The sequence below is a fragment of the Anomalospiza imberbis genome, unplaced genomic scaffold, assembly GCF_031753505.1.
Source record: "Anomalospiza imberbis isolate Cuckoo-Finch-1a 21T00152 unplaced genomic scaffold, ASM3175350v1 scaffold_213, whole genome shotgun sequence".
In the NCBI taxonomy this organism is placed as follows: domain Eukaryota; kingdom Metazoa; phylum Chordata; class Aves; order Passeriformes; family Viduidae; genus Anomalospiza; species Anomalospiza imberbis.
The window spans coordinates 65,687-85,746 of NW_027099846.1; the positions used below are offsets into that span (position 1 = coordinate 65,687).

A 20,060-nucleotide genomic window follows, 5' to 3' on the forward strand; every position below is an offset into this window, starting at 1 on the left:
TGTGCTCCCAAAACCTCCAGTGCCCCTGTCAGCATTGACAGATGGTATCCATCTGGCAATATAGGAAGTGGGATGGATTGAGCAATGCATGATCTTGCTGGAATAATACAACGTGGGTTAGGAGTCCAAGCCATGATTTTTATTTCCCCCCTAGAATCAGAGTTGATGATTCCTGGTAAAACAGAAAGTCCACTTTTAGATGATGATGATCTCCCAAGTAACAATGCATGACATTTAAAAGGAAACGGTCAATTTAAACCTGTAGGTATAAGGTGAACCAATGTGTCATTTATTGTGGTTTTGGTGGAAACTGCCAAGTCCACCCCAGCGATGCCTGGGGTCCCCCTGATGTTCCTTGAGCTTGAGCTGCAGCTGGATCCTGTTCTGCTGGGAGACAAAGGATTCTGAACCCGTCTTTGAGTTTCCCTGCTGTGGCAGAGGTTTGCCATTTTGTCATACTTGGAATGGCATTAACTGCTCCAATGGTAACCTTTCTTGCATCTAGGGCACGGTTTATTAGGGTTTTTGTTCCCTTTGTTATTTATTCTTTGAGCAATACTTTTTCACATGACCTTCTTCTCCACAGTCAAAACATTTGGCTGTTGCCCTAGCAACCTGTAGCTGTTGAGCTAAGGCTGTTGATAGTAAACCTGCTTGGTTTTGTTCTGTACCAACATGTGCACAAGCTATGATAAAGTCATGTAAGGAAACATCAGGTTTGTGTTTAACCAGGTCAAGTGCCTTGCAGCACTCAGGATTAGTATTTTCATAAGCTGAGGATTTGAGTAAAACTTCAGCTGTATCTGGTAAATCAGTTTGCCTTATCACAGCTGTTTGCAAACGATCAATAAAAGTAATGTAGGGCTCTTGATGTCCCTGCCTTATAGTAGAGAAGCCAGGTTCAGTCTTATTAACATCCATCACTCTTTTTTTGAAGTTCTTCTAACCAGCTCCTTTGCTTGGTTATATGTTTCTGGAGGCATCCCTAACTGTTCTTTTAATATGGTCTGATGTCCAGTCCCTGTCAAATGATCCTTTGTTATCGCAGCATTAGCAGTGTCTATGTTAGCCCGCACTTGATCTTCACAAAGCCCATTGTACTGTGAAGTACAACTGTCCACCATATAAAATATTGTGCTGCTGTCCTAATTGACTTAAATAAAGCTTTCCAGTCAGCAGGTAACATAACACAGCTCTCTGCAATAGCTTCTAGGAGTCTAAAGGTAGAGAAAGATTGCAAGCCATTCACTTTCATAGATTTTCTTGGTTCTTTAACCATTTCATAGGAAAGTTGCTCATTGCCTTGATAAACTACAGGCAAAGGATGAAGCAATTCAACATCCCCTTGAAGCAAAGCTGTTTTTCTATAGATATCTAAAAGTCTTTTGGCTCAGGGAGCAGAGAAAATTCACGATCAGTCACGAAGGGCTGTTTTGGCCCTTTTGTGTCAGTAGATGGTGCTGCAGCCATATTTTTCAGCTGTTGCAATGGTCTTTTAGACTACGAATTTCAGCTTTTTTCTACACGTTTGCTTTCTTTTTCCTCCCTAATGGTCCCATCCACATGCAAAACAAGTGAATTAGAACATGAAAGCATTGCTGTGGGTGCGGGGAGAATGTATAGCTGGGAGTACTATGTCTTCAGAATTATGAAAAACTTGCAATGCAGAGTATATAATTTTCCATGTTATAAATTCATCTGAGTTAATATCAGGCATATGTGTTTGATGTGCTTCTAGAGCATCTTCCACTCGCTTCTAGTGATTGCGGTCATAGGAGCCTTTACGGGGGTACCAGCAACAGTTAGTTTTCTCCCATAGAAGAAGTTGTATTACTTTATTTTCCTGAATTTTAAGATTTTGCTCCTTTGCTATACATAATAAACAGTCTTTATGGAAGGCTTCTAGTTTAGAGATATTGTTGTCCATTTCATGAGAGAATTACCTGACCGCACTGCTAACCTTTTTTTTAGTCAGCAATGAAGGGACGTCCTCAATGATCCTTGAGGCTCACCATTGGTACAGTCGGGATGCACTGCTGGTCCAGGATTGCCGAAGGAGATTGTATGTAGGTTCAAGGAGCCATTTGCAAGCATATGAAAGAAACACAGTCCCCGGTTGTGGTATAACCACAGGCGTCTATTAAAAGTGTACATAGCTTTTATAATATTTCCACCATTGGGTTAGAATAGCGTGAGCCTGGAAAGCCAATAGTATAATTGGTAATAAAATTGCTATCCAATAATATTTGTGATCAATTCAATTCGCTAATAGCAACATCAGACTTTTCTCTCAAAGATAAATGCTTATATAATAGTTCTTCCTGCAAAATGCTGTGCACCTGCTACTTGTTACACCTGCTACATTTTTTAAAACTTTGTTATATCTCTTCTGCCTTGACTGAATAGTCTTTTTTTTTTCCTAACTAAATAGTCTTTGCTATAAGTTCCCTTTGTTTTCTTTCCCTACATGAAGTAACTTCTGTCTTCCAATCATTGTGGTACTTGCTTGTGTCTGAATCAGTTTGTATTTCACAAATGAGCAGACCTAGCATAAAAATATCAAATGGTCCACCACAAAGGATTCTGATAGCATTGAGTTACACTTAATACAAAGCACTGCTCCGACAGGCACATCTGTTTACATACATGGCTGAAGGATAAAATCTTTCTGATATAATAATGTATGATTATTTATTAACTCACTCAGGTACTAAGTGACCTAGCTTTTCAGACACTGGAAAACGTGATAGGTTCAAATTTGGCCTCTCTTTTCCAATGAAAGGATATCAGCTACTGCTATAAAACTTTCTTGTCACTGAGAATGAGGGGCAGATAAACAAAGGTTAGTGGAATTAAATGTAGAGGGTAGTGGAGAGAATAATTTTGTATTCTGGATAGAGATGTCTCCAAGGAGAGGACACACCTGAGCCCTGAAATCAACTTCTAGGAGTGTTCATGTGCTTTGCCTTAGTCATGGGATTAAACACCTGATTTGTACTGACTGTTTCCTGCCTGATAGATAGTGTTCTTCTCAGCATTCTGAAGAACTGTGAGTTCTTAAATCACTCTTATTAGTATTAAGAAACTTGAGTTGCTAACCTGGTCCAGTAGCATTCTTTTACAGCACTGGATGTTTCAAAACTTCTTCATTTGACCTAGTTTGGTTGTTCAGTTGGATTGCCACCAAAAGTATGTAGCCATTCTGCTTGTTGGGTGCACATGCGCTGAGGGTGGGACACAAAAGTAGTGTCCTTATTTAACAAGGACACATCTAACATCTGTGTACTTCATTCTAAAAGCTGTCTGACAAGCTGCCTTGACAAATATCTCATTTCATTGTTTGATAGTCCCAGAATGTGTTTTGGTGAAAATAAAAGACACCACCCAGAATTCTCCATTCAAGAATAGCCTTAATATTTTAAACTTTAACAGTTATTTGCATTGTATTTAACAGAGGGGTTTTGTGGATTTGTTTTGTTGTTAATTGTTGGGGTTGTTGTTGTTAATTTTTGGGGTTTTTTTAACTCTCTACTGTATAGAGAATTGTTTGCTTGCCTTGATGAAATGAAAGGGACAAATACTGATATGATCAGCTTCTTTTCAGTGTTTGCCGTTTTCTTGTTCTGGTACCAGTGTATTAAATTCAAATATCCTCATTCTAGAAGAAAAAAAGAAGTAAGAGATTTTGGTATTCACTAGATAAGGTGCTGTTTACATTCTCCCAAACATTTCTGTAATGAATAATTTCTCTAAACTTCATGCTTAAAGCACATTAAAGTAATATTTTTGTATTCCCTGCCTCCTGTAAATGAAAACAGCGGTGAAATTTAATATGAAATTTGACACACACTTATTTAGAAGGTGCATTTTTGTCAAGTGCCATTGACACACTTGCCTGAGACAGGGGCTTAAGGGTCTGTATAATGATGCAAACTCAAAAATGAGATTCCACTGCTAAAATGTGGCAGGGAGATAGTAGCTTTTATAAATAATATCCTGACAATTCTTTTGCTGCCCATAGCAATGGAGGAGCAAAGGAGAGACCACTTTTACTTTTCTGCTTAACATGTACAATATCAGCTTCCTAAATAGTTAAAAATATTTCTCTTCTAGGATGAAGATTTCCTTACTTTAATTTTCAAGGCTATGATGAAGGATGCCTTGAATTCTTCACATCCAGTCTCTTCTGCTGTTCAGTCTTCAGAGCAAATTGAAGAAATGTTTGATGCTCTTTCTTATATCAAGGTAACTGTAAAAATATTCCAAAATATTTGGAAAGCGATACATTAGCTATTGAAACTATGAATGTGGATCACAAGTGAATAGGCATGTATTGACAAACCTTTGGAGGTTATTTACACCCAACTCAAACAATGCAGGATTTCTCAATAATGTTTTTGAGCATATATGTAGCATTTAATTAGGAAAATATTATGTATATGTATTTGTTGCCTTACTTACCATCTTGTTGAACGCTTGAGCACAAAATATAATTGTAGGAGGGGAACCAATAGATGAAGCAACATAACCAGCTAGGCATATATTCTTCTGGTAGCAGACTGTAACAAGTGATTTTAAAAAGAGTAAAAACAAAGCAACAAAGTAATAGCTCAATGTTATACTCTCCCTAGTTAAAAAAAAAAAAACAAAAAAACAAAAAACAACAAAAAAAAAAAAAAAAAAAAAAAAAAAACAAAAAAAAAAAAAAAAACAGTATTTTAGAGATATCCTGAACTGGAAGCTTGCCTTTGAATGCAAATTATTTTACTGCTTGTCCTTGTTGTCTAAAATGTGATTATTTCTAATGTCTAGTGAGAGTTGCGTGTGAAGCTTATGTTATTAAAGCATCTCAGTGCCTTATTTAAAAGTGCATGAGAGAAGAAATACCTGTATTTGCAAAATTTTTATTCACATTGTCTCAGAATTTAGATACCAGATTTTGGTAGTGTTAGAGGAAAGCCTTTTGTTTGTTTATTTTGGATTAGCTGGCATTTTTTTCCATCACTGTCTTGTACATTCGTCTAAATACAAATCATGGGGACAGCTATTTTCTGCTAGAAAATAGTCAGATACGACATCTTCCTCTGCTCCGTGGAATGCAGTTCCCATGACAGTCTTGGCTTGTTTTCTCTGACTTCTTTTTGCAAGTCTCAACTATTAAAGACATTTTGTCTGGCATCCTTGAATAGTCTGGGATGCCAGATAGACTTATGGTAGTGATGTGCTTCCATTTATTTTGGACTTTGCTTTCTCAACTGCAAGAACAGATACGTGTGATTTTCAGGTTACCTTGGTTGCCAAATGAATTTGGATTCTCTCCTTTTATCAAAAGGCATGGCTGTTGTTTAATGCTTCAGAGGTGCTGTCTCAAGTGATTCCCTTTTTGGTGAGCTTCTGGAAGCTATGCATTTGGCACAATCATGTCTGTAGCCAACTAACTTTAGAGCCAACTAACTATATAGAGAAGTTTCAATCAGTCAAAGACTGTTGACAGTCTTTGATTGAAACTTCTCTATATAATTTTAATGGAAAAGTTTCTTCAGTTACTGGATTGGAGTTTCAGTCGATTAGTATCACATTATATTTGGACAATTATTTTATTACTTCATTGCTACTAATTATGCACATTTTGAATAGAATTGTACTAGCCTGCACCTTTAAGAGCTGACCAAAAGAGGTTTTTTGCACCTTGTCAGAAATAGTGTTTTCACAGCTGCTTTCTGTGTTTCAGAGGATTTCATTACATAGCTTTTCATTTATGCCTGAAGTTCTTGTATTCCACTACTCTATAGCTTAGGTAGAGTTCTTGGCAATTCACATGAGAAGACACTGCAGTGTAGTCCCAAATAAGCAAAGGATTGTCTGTTACTGAATTGTACAACATAATTTGTTTTATTGGACTACCAACTGACGCAGATTAGTAGGTGACCTCTGCATTGTACTGTCTTGAATAGAAATAATTGTACAATATTATTTTTAGTCTGACTGTTTTGCAGACTGTCCGTAAGCCTAACACCCATAGGTGGTTCAAGATCCACCTGGAAGGATATGACAGTAGGCAAAACAAAGGAGCAGAGCTGTAGGTGAAGTATGGGTGCATACAGGAGAGGAGATTGTGGCCATATTATTAAAAACTGTAGTAAGGGCTATTCCTGACGTTCGGTGACTAGTGAATAACCAGGCAGCCTTCAGTTTCAGATAAGATGTTACTCAAATTCCAGGACTTGAGATTGAAATGTATGAGAACAATGCATTGTCTCTCTAAAATCTTCTCCTCCTTGTTTCTTTCCCAAAAATACAAAGTGCACCTTTAAACTATTCTTGATCTATGACTGCTCCTCTGCATTCACTTCTACAGTATGCAAGTCTTCAGGCAATTTACTTATTGGTGGCTTTCACATAGAAACATTCACAACCCCTTTGATACTAAAACTACTCAGTTACTACTTTTTTTTTTTCTTTGCAAGATATGGCTGTATTTAAACTCAAGAAAACATACTTGTTCTTCTGCAGTCAATTCCAGCCTACCAAGCGTATCTCATGTTTTTTCCTGTGTTTTTAGGTTTTTGATATAAGTGCACATCATATGATTGTTAAACACTGACTCACAAGTGCAGTTCTGTACCATACGGATGAGTATTCATAATGAAAAATGGCAGCCAGCAGAGACATATCAATAAGAATGCAATATTTTTCAGATCATGTTGATTGGAAAAAGTGTCAAATTCTACTAGTCCATTTTGTAATTGTAATTTGAGCCTTTAAAATATTTTTTTCCAAAGCAGCTGGGAAAAATTTTCAAACTACATTAGCCTTTTCTGTAACTGTATTTGGAGTTTATGAAATAGTAAAATAATATTTTTCCAAGGAAACTGAGTGTAAAGGTAATTATTTGAAGGATATTATTTGGAATAAAATCTGCTAGTTTCTGACTAACTTCTGTACTGTGAAAGAGCTATAATACACATAGGCTTAAAAAAGTTTGGTAACTTCAATTTATTGATTCATTTTCTATTTTTTTTTTTTCTACTTATAGGGGGCTTCACTTCTTTTGATGCTGAAGCATTATCTCACTAAGGATGTTTTTCAGGCTGGCATTGAGGTATACCTGCATAATCACAACTATGGAACTGCCCAGAGTGATGACCTGTGGGACACCATGAATGAGGTATCCATCTTGGACACACTGTTCTTTCCTTTTTTTTTTCCCCTCCACTTCTCTAAGAGTGTCATAGGTTTCATTTATTTCCTTGTTTATTAAAAAAATAGGATAATGGACTGCAGGTAAATACTCTCAATTTTTTGCTCATCCTATCCCAAAATTCTCTCATATAGATAGGGAGATTACTGAAGCTTCTTGGGCTACATCGCATATCATCCCAAGAAAGCACTGTGAGTGAGTATGTACTGCCCTGCATGTCCATCCAGAATGGACATATCCTATCTAGAATTACATGGGTAGTGTGTTAAGACTGGAACGAAAGTAATAAAATTCAGGATAAATTTTATTTTCAAGGAATAGCTATACCCAACCTCACAGAGGTCTTGGGTTACTCTCAACTAGTGTAACTTTGTGGTAGCTTTTGTTTTAACAAGTGTGATGAAATTCTAGAAAAGCAGACTGTACAGGCAGTTCTCAAATTATAAGGAAGGCGTTAGGCTGTGTCTAATTTTAAAATGGGTGTGAAGCAGTCAATAAAGCAAGGGCTCAGATAGAAGAGAGTAAGGGCTAGTGTCAGCAAGGCTGTGGGAATCAGAGAGGCCAGGGAAAGGAGGGTGGAGAGACAGACAGCAGGAAGGACAGGGGAAGGACTGAGGGTCCTGAGAGCTACAGGTCTATCAGTCTGAACTGAGTGCCAAGGCAGGTCATGGAGCAGATCATCTTTAGTGCCATTACAGGGCACATACAGGACAACCAGGGAATCAGACCCAGCCAGCATGGATTTAGGAAGAAGAAGTCCTGCCTGACCAACCTAGTCTCCTTTTATGACCAGGTGACCCACCTGGTGGATGAGGGAAAAGCTGTGGATGTTGTCTCCTTGACCTTCAGCGAAGCCTTTGATACTGTCTCCCACAACATTTTCCTGGAAAAGGTGGCAGCTCATGGCCTGGGCAGGTGGACTCTTCGTTGGGTTAAGAGCTGGCTGGATGGCCAGGCCCAGAGAGTGGAGGAAATTTGCAAGTTTATTGTCAAAGTGATTGTTTACAGATGCAAAATTGTGCAACTACTTGTTTAGTGACATAAGAAGGAAGTGTTCTCCATTTGCTTTTTATGTTATTATTGTTTTTACAGATTACTAATGGAACGCTAGATGTAAAAAAAATGATGAAGACTTGGATTGTGCATAAAGGATTTCCTTTAGTCACTGTTGTCCGAAAGGGCAAGATTATTTCAGTACAACAAGAGAAATTTTTGTATCGTGTGGAACCAGAAAACTGGACATCTGATGCAAGGTTATTACCTTCTTAATACCTTTCATCCATTAAAAACAAGCTGCTGTCTTAAAGCTTGTACACCTTTCTGACTTGTATTCAGGCCTTTTAGTGTTTCCTTTGAAGGTAGGTAATACCTTCAAAGGAATTTGGCACAGAAATTCACACATCTAGTGTCTGCCTGAAGGCCCATGTCTGTTTCCACTGAAGCAAGTGGTAAAAATCGGTGACACCCTTTGTAACCTGAATTTCTTTCATGCATCCTTTTCCTGAAGCTTTTAAGCTTGACATCATGAGTTGGTTTTCAATACCAAAAGGCAGATCTCATAAGTAAAGGTTTCTTTACATTTGAGAAAGTTTTGTGTGTTTAACAAGACTCTGAAGAAAGGCAGGCTGCAGAAGTTTCACAGAAGTTACAGATGCATGTATTCTACTTTAAAGCCTCTGCTTCTTACTTCCAAAATTCAGTTGTATAACTTGGGCTTTACTACAAGAAGGTAGAGAAGCTAGCATCAATGCTTTCTTGGCTTCAAAATTTTAAGATGACACTACTACCTGACAACAAATGACTGAATGTGCAACAGAGGCAATATCTATTGTACCAAAACCTAAAAGGAAATACATATGCAAATACTGGAGAAGTAAAGATGTGGCAGTTGGTAGTTTTAAAATTTTGTTAACTGCACATGTAACTTACCATATGACCCTCAACAGTGTCTTCTAACAAAAACATGTAAGTGTGAATTCGTTTGATATTTTGCTGGTTTTATTCATTTGTTTGAAGTTTAACAGGAGCTAAGTCCATTGCATCACCTTGCTGAAAATTAGGTCTGTGAAAGAAATTTGTCTCTTGAAATGTAGGAATTTAGAGGGCTCTGTTTTACTTTTGTTATGCGGAGAAAGAAAAGCAATGTGAGGTTGAAAGGTAAGAGAAGAAGGGAAGGATTTTGAAGCTAAGTAGTTTCTGTTTCTAGTTGATGTAAGTTTGGGGCATGTATGAAAGGTTTAGAAAGAGAGCACTCTATGTGAGTCATACATAGAGGAGATCCCTGTCAAAATCGGATTTATGTGTGCAGCTTCCTTCATCCCACTCAGATTTATGTTTTTCTCTAAATAGCCAAGTCCTTATAATCATGACGAGCCTCCTTAGCATTTGTTCTTCCAGCTTCCAGTTCACTTAAGAAAGTCTTTGTGGTACACCATGAATTGTGGTTTCTATGCCATGATTTGGAATTTGAGTCTTGTACTTGGATAACTTTTTAATTTTAGCTAAAACTTGTAAAAGATCAGATAAACAATGTTGGACTCAGGTAAAAATCATACTGGATGAACTTCTGATGCAGCCAGAGATTTACTGTCTGTATGATTTTGGACTAGCTACCTAGCATGCTGGAACTGGGAAAGAAGTACTAGGAAAAGTAGAGTCCATTAGGGACTAGTGCAGTTTAAGTTCTTCATCGGTGATGTACACAGTGGGATCAAGTGCTCCTGCAGAGAATTTGTAGATGACACCAAGCTGAGTGGTGCAGTTGGTGTGCCTGGCGGAAGGGATGCCATCCAGAGTAATCTGGGTAAGCTTGAGCAGTGGGCCCTTGGTCAGGCCAGCTTCTGGTATCAACACAGGCTGGGGGATGAACAAATCAAGAGCAGCCTTGCAAAGGAGGACTTGGGAAGAGTCAGGGTACTGGACACAGGCCAGCAGTGTGCATTCACAGCCCAGAATTCCAGCTGTATCTTGGGCTGCATTCAAAGCAGCGTGGGCAGCAGGGGAGGAAGAGGATTCTGCCCCTCTGCTCTGCTCTGGTGAGAGCCCACCTGGAACCCTGCATCCAGCTCTGGGGTCCCAGCACAGGAAGGACATGGAACTGTTGGAGTGAGTCCAGAGTAGGTTCACAAAAACAATCATGGACATAACACCTCTCCTATACAAGGACAGACAGACAGTTTGGGCTGTTCACCCTGGAGAACAAAAGGCTCTGGGGAGACCTTACTACATTCTTTCAAGTACTTAAAGGAAAGATGGGGACAGACTTTTTAGCAGGTCCTGTCGTGATAGGACAAAGAATAATGGTTTTAAAATAAAAAAGGGTAGATTTAGACTAGATATAAGGAATAGTGTTTTTACAATAAGGATAGTAAAACAGTGGCACTGGTGGCCCAGAGAGGTGGTCGATGCACCATCCCTGAAAGCATTCAGGGCCAGGTTGAATAGGACTCTGAGCAACACGATCTAGTTGAAGATGTTCCTGCTCATTGCAGGGGACCTGAAAGAGATGACCTTAAAAGGTCTTTTTGAATCCAGTCTGTTCTATAAAATTTACTCATTTCTCAACATGATGGGATTTAAAAAAACAATTTCTGTGCATTCTGTTCATGTGTTCTTTCATCATATTCTGATTATAGAAGTGAGATTTATACTTTATTATTCTACACAGCATTCAGTGATTCTAGTATTATTAGTGTACAAAAGTGCTTAAATTAAAACAAACCATTCAAGGGAGATAATATGTATAGAACATGTTAGTAAACATTTGTTTTCCTTTGCAGTTACCTGTGGCATATTCCTCTCACTTACATAACAAATAGGTGCAACTTCACCCATTGCACTAATGCATATTTACTGGATCAGAAGTCAGGTATGTAACTAAAAGCTTTTGTAGCAAGTTAATTTAGGGTTACAGATCCATGATTTTTCTGAGAGCACCCTTGAGTAAGATGTGAAGCTGAAGACATACAGGGTACAAAGTAATTTCAGAGCTCCGGAGCAGAGCACTGCTGGTGTTGTCATCATCACAGAGCTGGTTCCCTGTAGCATTGTGTGTATAAATACATGACAGCAACTGGAACAGAATCACAAGTTTGAAATTTGTAAAAGCCATGCTTTTCATCACAGTGCATACACACAATCTCTCATATGTTCTTTAGAGAGCAAGTTATGTGAAAGTCAATCTGCCAGTTTGCTGAAATGTTAGGAAGTAACTTTTCACTGAAATCTTTATTTTATTTGATTGTGTGGAAAAATATTGTATTTGGAACAGTAGATGGGGCTGTTTGAAAGAACAACAGGACAAAAGGAGAAAAATTTACTGGTGCAACTTGGGGCAGACTGTGTTAATGTTCATTCAATCAGATGTAGGAAGAAGGATGAAGAAGTACAACCTGGAATTTTTGAGCTGTCTTTCAAAACCTTCGTGCTGACTTTTCCTTTGTCATTGTGGGGGGAAGCAGTGGGAAAGAATTTACTGTCTCTCTGGTACTAGTCTACTTTGTAGACTTTGATTTGAACAAACAGTTGTTAAATGTTTGTTTCAGCTGATAACATATTGTCTGTCCACTGGCTGTCACTGAACTTCCAGAAGAGGTGGAATGGATAAAATTCAATGTGGACATGAATGGCTATTACATAGTACACTATACTGAAGACTGGAAAACACTGATTGATCTCTTGAAAAAAAACCACACTGCTCTGAGTCCTAAAGACGGAGCAAATTTGATCAACAGTATCTTCAACCTTGCACGATAAGACTTCTGTACTGGGAAAGATATTTAATATGTGTTTCAAGTTTTTTCCAAGTCTGAGAAGATCAGATTTAGTTTCTAGAGACAGCTGTTTTAGAGGAAGTTTAATTCAGTCTTCAATAGCCTTGTTGGAACTGTTCACTGTCACTATTGGACACAAAATGAGTACACAGAAACTTGGTAAGTTCAAAAGAGAAAAAGAGTAAGTTTTATTCAAACATCTGGTATTTATATAATTCCAAAGGTGACTGTGGATTGGAGGATGGAATTACCACCTCTCCAGCCATACTGGTCCAAAGATCAATCAATCATTTCTCTCCACCCACAGAGAAATATGTAAACTATTCTATTTATACATGAAATTTTGTGGGAACTCTGACTCTCAAATATATAAACATTATCAGAAGGCTAAAGAAGTTTTATGAGAACTTTAAAACTTTCCAAAGAGCTATAAAAGAAAACTTAACACTTTTCAAAATCAGGGCAACAGTTCACTGATGCTCTAGATGTTATTTCCCTCTTCTTTATAGCATCATCTATTTGTTTGGATCACAGAGAGCCACATGATAGTTTCCATTTCTGGAAGACCCTGTTTTATTTAGTGCCCAGTGATCTGCCTGCTGTTTTCCTGTACTCTACTGCTCCACTGTAGAAAAGTAAGCTATTTCCCTCTTAAATTTTTGCTGGTGCCCTCTCACGTGTTTCACCACCACAATCAGAAGCAGGCGAGGTGGAACTTTATAGATCGTCTCTTCAGAAACTGCTATTCTATCTGAGTACTCTTATTTATGATAAATATTTTCAGACATCCTTGCTACACTTCCTTACCCATTTTCAATTTTTATTAACTGGAGGCATGTTAGTGGCCATTGTTGCTTTGTTGTAATCTTGCTGAAGTTAAAATATGAAAATTTCTACATGTAAATTGTTTCTTATGTCATCCCCTCTATTCACTTATCTCTCTGTTAGTGTAATGGGAAGCATCACTTCTGATTTGTTTCAGAGAGTGCCTTTGTTTTGTAGTCTATTTTAATGTTTGTGTTATTTGACCCCTAGTCTAGGAAGAGAGTCTCTGGAAAAGGCCTTTGAGTTGATTGATTACCTCAACAAAGAGAACAGCACTGCACCACTTACTCAAGCTTTGTTTCAGCTGAGTCTTATATACAGCCTTTTAGACAAAAAGGGTGAACAACAGCTGGCAGCACGAGTCATGGTATGTCTTAGTTTTCATAAATTATAATTTTAAATAATTAGCTATAATGTTCTTTATAGTTACATTCTCTTTTTACATGTTGACTGCTGAACATACTCATTAAATTCACTAAGTTTGATGGGGACTCTAGAGAGTTGCCAGTCTTGCCAGCTTTTTCTAATGGTCTCTTACCAAAATGCTACATTTTTTGGACCAGCTTCTTCCCCTCTCCTTCCTCTGTTTCCATACCATACCCATATGCCCCAAAATGTTTTGTAGGGAGTGTGGTGCAGTGGTGTCTGGGGCTATCTTAAAGTGCCATACAGGTCAGTAGAAATATGTAATTAAACAGATTCCATGTACTTTTCTTGCGCAGGAACGTAATTTTCAAAAGTTAGAGTGGCTAGAGATCGTGGATCTAATTGCTTTATAGAGAGACAAGAGAAAAAAACGGAACTGTTTTCTGTAGAAATAGAAACACAAGGATGGTTGTCATTGTCCTGTGCCAGTTGTGTAATAGAGTAATACTAGTAATACAAAGACTTGACAGTGAAATCAATATTGTAGGTTCAGTTCTTGATGAGCATATGTCTTTCACTTCTGTGTTTACCTTCTTATTATAGAGTTTCTTCTCCATAATCATCTACTGGTTTAAAATGACCTTTGCTGCTTCGCAGTGTAAATCAGTAAAGGGATTTAGTCTATAAGGAAACTATTAAATGATTAGATAAAATAACATGGTTTTTCTTTATGCTAGGAAAGGATAACTAGTGAGTGCTTAAGGAAACATAAGGAAAAAAAAGCAGTATTTTAATTTACCCAAAGTTGTTATGTGTCTGCTATAAACAGCCCAAGCTCTGGTTTGCAATGCAGTGTCTATGCAGTTTTATTTAAGTTCAGAATTTTCAGCTGAGATACGATAGCTGATCAGGCATCCTGCTGTGGTTTTGGCAAGCTACGGAACTACAAAACTGAAGGGTGTTCAGCCTATAGACATACAAAAGTGATATCTTTGTGCTAAATGAAGGTGTATTTACTGTGACTTGGTGAAGTTAAAAGCAGTTAAACATACAGAAGTTACAGTACTTTGTGATTGTAAGCTGATTACAAACAAGTTTGAGGCATGACTCAAAGAGGGGTCTTCAGTTTCCATGTGCAGTTTAAGATGTAACCTGGCCCACCTTTCAGATTTATGTGGTATCTAATACTTTTTTCTGCAGTTAAGAAATAGGATGTGTAAGTTAGAATAAATAGATGAAAAACTACTGTGTTTAGCTTCTATAGTTTGAAAGCTCAACCTTTTATTTATTTTTCTTACTTTAAACTAATTTTATATATAGAAAATCCTCTTGGAAGGATTACTAGCTATTGCTAGTAACTTTTTCCTCCTTTAGCATAGGATAGAGCACTTGCTTGGAGATAAAATGGATCAACAGCACTGGACAGATGATGGGACCTTGTCTGAACGAGAGCTCCGGTCAACACTGCTGGCTTTTGCCTGCACCCATGATATAGGAGACTGTAGAACAACTGCTGCTAAGATGTTTGAGACATGGATGAAGTCTAATGGAACAATAAGGTACCACAGAAACTGAGCTTCCACTTCTTTTACCCATCTGCTTTCCTGTTACATTGCCACCATTGTACTTGGGAAAATCCCCCCAACAGCAAACAGAACAATCAAAAAAAAACCAAAAAAAACCCAAAAAAAAAAACCACCACACCACCACCACCGACTTGGTATTGATAAAGAATGTGATTCTGTCTTTAACTGTTCCATGTGTAGAGGTAATTGCTGTTTCACAATGAGAGGATGACTCTGCTAGGCTTTGTCTCCAGTCTCATTTAGTTTAACTGCAAAACCAGCCTTAATTTTTTTTTCATCTGAATTCCCTGAGCTGCATGCTGAAAAAAGATTACTTAGTGGCAAAGCCAAAGCACGTGTTTTTATCAAGCAGCACTCATTCTGCTGTGTATTCATGTGCATTTTGAGCCATAGAAAATTCTCAATTTTGTGTACAATGTACTTTGTTTTCATGTGGCTAAATGATTTGCTTTTTCCTAGTGACTGAAAGTATTAGATTGGCATGAGTTCAGTAATGCCAAATTTTAACAATTGCTATAGAATCAAATTGCTCCAAAGAGAGGCATCTCCTTCAAGTGAATATTTTAATTTTGTGAGTTCTTTCTTATTTTGTCAGGTGAGCATTTTTGTACCCCGTTATGTTTATTTGTTTTGTTGTTTTTGTTTTTCCTTGTAGTCTTTCTAATGATGTTATGAAAGCCATATTTGCAGTTGGAGCCAAGTCCGATGATGGCTGGGAATTCCTCCTGAAGATGTATTTCTCTTCAGTTTCCGAAGCAGAGAAGAGCAAAATGATTGAAGCCTTGGCCAGCACAGAAGATGCCAGAAAGCTGATCTGGTATGAAGGAATCAAGAAGTTGTATGCTGTGTAAATTACAAGTGATAAAATCTTCTTGGAAAAGCACATTTCCTTTTTTCTATTGCTGAAAAAATTTCTGATTGCTAAAGAAAATCCATCCAAATGTTTTGCACAGGCTTCCATACACACAAAGAACCTTATATTTTTCACTTAAAAATAACTTACGTAACAGAGCAGCACAAAAAACCAAATTCTGGATATGCATAAAGAGAAAATAATTGAACTTACAGGCTTTTGCAGTACTGGTAACACAGTTTCAGATTTTTCAGTGCAGATAGCAAAACTGTAAGCTGGTCTATAGAATCTTAAAAGATTGATATATATAATCAAAATAATAACTAGTTGAAGTATAATTTTTGTTTGGGTTTTTTTCCTCTTCTTTTTTTCATTTCTTTCTTTGGGTGAAAATTTGACTTTGCATTATGTTCCTCTCTGTAGACTAAATCTTAATACTTCATGGAGAACACAAACTTGTCCTGCTAATTTAGTCTTCAGCTTCCATCTCTTACATCTTCAATCTGTTGTTTTTCTTTTACAAGTTATTAGAATTTACTTGATCTTTTCCAACGCCAGTAAAAATTTAGGTACCTGGATTAGAGCTAAGGTCATTCTGACTTCTGGAAATTAAAGCTAAGTAAACACAGTTGTTGTAATAAAATGTAACATTGATTTCTTCCATGTGCCAGAATTTGCTTGCTTGATGTATTATATCATCTTTTCCATCTAATTGAGGACTGTCAGGAAACCCATGTGAACATAGGAATGATGTTTTTTTCCTGTCTCTTTGCATATGCTTTGTCTCCTAGGCTAATGCAGAACAGTCTTGAAGGAGAAATCATCAGGTCACAGGAGCTTTCACATATCATAGCAACCGTTAGCCAGAGTTTGCCTGGGTATTTGCTGGCCTGGGACTTCGTCAAAGAAAACTGGGAAAAGCTTACACGAAAGTAAGGCTTTTGATGCAGCTGAAACTTTCAAACTCACAGTGGCAAAAGCACCTGTTTCTTTGTTTCAAACAAGACAGTAAATAGGAGCGTTCATATAAGATCCATATTAAAATTCTAAATCATGTTTTAAAATTAGAATTTACAAATACAACTTACTACATAAAATTTGAACTCTGAACAAGTGTCCTAGAGCCCCAGAGTAATTCTAAACAATCTTGATCTTAAATTCTCTTGAAAGGTTGCTGTCTCTAAGATGATTGGTTCAGTTGCAAGATATTGATGTGAATCAAATGGTTTCAAAAGGACATCCAGGGAAATAATTCAGCATTTATATTTTCTGAATTGCCACAGCACTCCTAAAACCAAGTAACCAAAATATACACTTGCTTCAGAAATATGTTATCTTTCACTGTCCTTGAAGGGTATCCAGCAGGAAAGCTGGCCCCCCAAGTCTTCAAAAAGCCAGCAGTACTAGAAATCTCTGTTTCTAAATCCCAGTTTTGATTTTAAATAGTTTCATGCTGCTTTAGAAGTTTCTCCTCTATGAAAACTTCTGCTCTAGCAAGCTCTTCATAAACCAGTATTACAGAGTTACCTCACTTGAAAGAAAACTTGGTTGCAAATTCAATTCTGGTAGAGCTTTAGAACACATAGGTACCACAAATACAGATCTTGATATTCACTGTGTGGTGTCCTCAGTTCTTTACTGTTTGATCTGTGATAGTTTGAAAATTTTCCATGGCTTTTCTCTCTAATGTTACATTTTAGAGGGAATAGGGAGCCAGAGGCTTGGATTTCTAAGAACATATATTTCTTTAGAAAAATAAGGGATGTAATTATAATGTAAGGTATTGCATTTAAGTGCTTTTAATATTTTTGAACTACTAAACAAAAAAGTAGCAATAGTAGAAAAGAATGGATACATACACCAAAACTGCATCTTAAAGTGTCTCCTAGCTGAAAATTATTTGTTTGTCTTACAGGTTTCACCTAGGCTCCTATACTATTCAGAATATCATTACCTGGTCAACTTCTCAGTTTGCAACGAAGGCACATCTGCTTGAGGTTGGTGGCACTATCTACCGGAAAGGGGTATTTTCTAGTGCCAGTGTTGTTTTCATTTAGTTGACGGATGAGGAAAATACATGTTCACGTGTTATTTATATCCTTGACACCCTGTTGAGAGTATATGTATCAGTTGCTTTCCCTGTTTCACACATGGCAAATATTTGCATAGACACTGGGAGATTATATACTGAGTCTGTGACAGAGTTGCATTACAGAGTTGAACCCAGTTACTGGTTTATATTGTTGTGTTTTCCTGTGCACTGGAACACACAGTCTCACAAAATAATGACTTGACTTATATGTAATTTTGTTCTAGATTTTGTAAATGAGATACATGTTCTGCATCTCTGAAATGTGATACTGTGCCATGAAAATTGCTTTTTGCTGGTTTTTTTCTGTCATCAATCCCGAAGAGTTATTGTGGAAGTTGAGTATCAGCCAAGAGTTGTTTAATAGCTTTTAGAAAGCTCTGTTGTCTTCCCTAAAAAGGCTTCTTTACGGTTTAGTCTAATGTTTTCATTCATATAATTTGGTAGAGATAGGTGTTAATGGTTTCGTTTATAATAGTTTAAGTGTTACCATTGACAGTTATAAAGATGATTGGGTGTGGGGGCTGTTCCAGAATGCTGAAGAGGATTGCTTGCAACAACCAATTCTTTGTCACAGAATAGGACTCCTTTTCCAGAGCTCTGCATCCTCTGCAGGCTTTGTGATATGGTAAATGAGTGTCTGTTTATTGGTGAAATGACATATTGAAACCAAATGAGTTATTGCTGCTGTATCCATGAAAATGCTTTCCTTGCATTTTGGGAACTCCTTGGAGAGGTTTGTTTACTGCGTAGATACAAACAGTTCTCAAAAACGGATTTCCTGCAACGTGTGTATAACCTTTGCTGCTGAACCTATTTTTCTGGCTAATGTTGATTTTAATTAAGATTTTCTTTTTCTTTCTTTATTCTTGCTATGCAGGTCAAGTCATTTTTTGAGTCAAAATCAGAGGAGAGTTCTCAACTGCATTGCGTAAAAGCGGCAATTGACACAATTCAGCTCAATATCCAGTGGATGGAGAGAAACTTGGCAAAGCTACAAGAACTGCTGTAGTGCATATAATACTGTGCTGTGTCAGCCATTTAGGAGCTCTGTGAGCAGTTACTGTGTTTCATTTGCAAAAGCCAGGGTGAAACCAGGCATCACTGCAGCATTGCACTATCAAGGAATCTAGATAGCTCAGGGCATGTCTCAGATAAATTTTTATTTTCCTTGAAGCATTTTCAGCAATATGTAAGTATTTACCCTGAAACTGTTTTCATCTATAGACTAAACATCTGCACAAACGATTAAATTTAATTTTATATTTGAAACTTAAGCCCTTTCCTTTGGAGTTGTGTTATCGTTTCTTGGCAGTGGGTTAATACTGGTGCGTTAATACAGGTAAGTGGGTTAATACAGGTAAGAAAGAGTTACCATGAGCTGTTACTTCTTTGCAAACTGCTCACTGAGCAGTAGATTTTTTCTTAATGCAAAACTGTATGTGGTTTCCACATTTGTAGATATAGAAGCTGTTGTGAAACAGAATTATATCTCAGATATGTAAGCAGAAGTGAATGTTATCGAGTTCAAGAGGCAAAATAAATACAATTCCAATTTGATTTAAGTTTGGATTTTTTTATTTTCATGGTGTTCTTTAGAAATTACATGTTAATAAAAATCTTATGCTAATCGTATACAATTTGATATATAAAAGTGGCTGAATGGTAATACAGAAAAGAAAAAACAGATAGCAAAACCAAGTGTTTTAGAGGTGGGATTTCCAGAAACAGTGGTGTGACTTTGGTACTTGTACTCTGAATTTATCAGATAGTTTTGAGAATCTCATCATTAATTGTCGAACTGTAACTGATTTTGTGGTATTGGTCTCTGACCAGCTGCACAGAACTGTATTTTTTTCAGGTTAGTTCATCTGTTAGACTGATACTGATTTGTGCTCTTTTGACTACTGCCTTTCAATTTCACCACTTGTTGCAGAGGATTTGCAGTTGATAGATTAGTCAGTCACTACATTTTTTGTAAGCTTCTGGTCTTTCATTGCCTGATAACTTGCAAATCACAGTGTAATCTGTCATCATTGCTTATTCTCTATGGCATTAGTTTTAGGAAAGCTTCTAATTTACATTTTAATGATTTGTTTTTCTACATCTTGTGAGACAGATCCTCAATATCTTTTGAAGAATAGGAGCTAAAACGCTAATGTGCAACACTATAAAGATGCAATACCTGCAGTGCAACCTGTGTCTTTCAGAAGTGATGAAAAAAAGCCATTTTGGAGTTATATATATATATATATATGTATATATATGTATATATATATATACACTACATGCAAGAGTAAACATACTTTTTTATCTTTTCATTTCACTACCAGTGTATCTTCTGTGGATTCATGCAAGCAGATTTAGA

The 20,060-nt window shown here is 37.2% G+C and overlaps 1 protein-coding gene across 1 annotated transcript; it reads left to right on the forward strand.

The window, feature by feature from the left end:
* The first annotated feature begins 202 nt into the window (after positions 1-202).
* LOC137466446 (leucyl-cystinyl aminopeptidase-like) lies at positions 203-18,955 on the forward strand. The gene is made up of 12 exons (XM_068178170.1): positions 203-217; positions 4,114-4,245; positions 7,037-7,168; positions 8,294-8,454; positions 10,981-11,067; positions 11,770-11,948; positions 13,005-13,165; positions 14,539-14,723; positions 15,406-15,567; positions 16,395-16,535; positions 17,519-17,600; positions 18,573-18,955. Exons 1-12 carry the CDS (start codon positions 203-205, stop codon positions 18,702-18,704), a joined length of 1,569 nt encoding a protein of 522 aa, XP_068034271.1. The 3' UTR covers positions 18,705-18,955.
* The last annotated feature ends 1,105 nt before the right edge of the window (positions 18,956-20,060 follow it).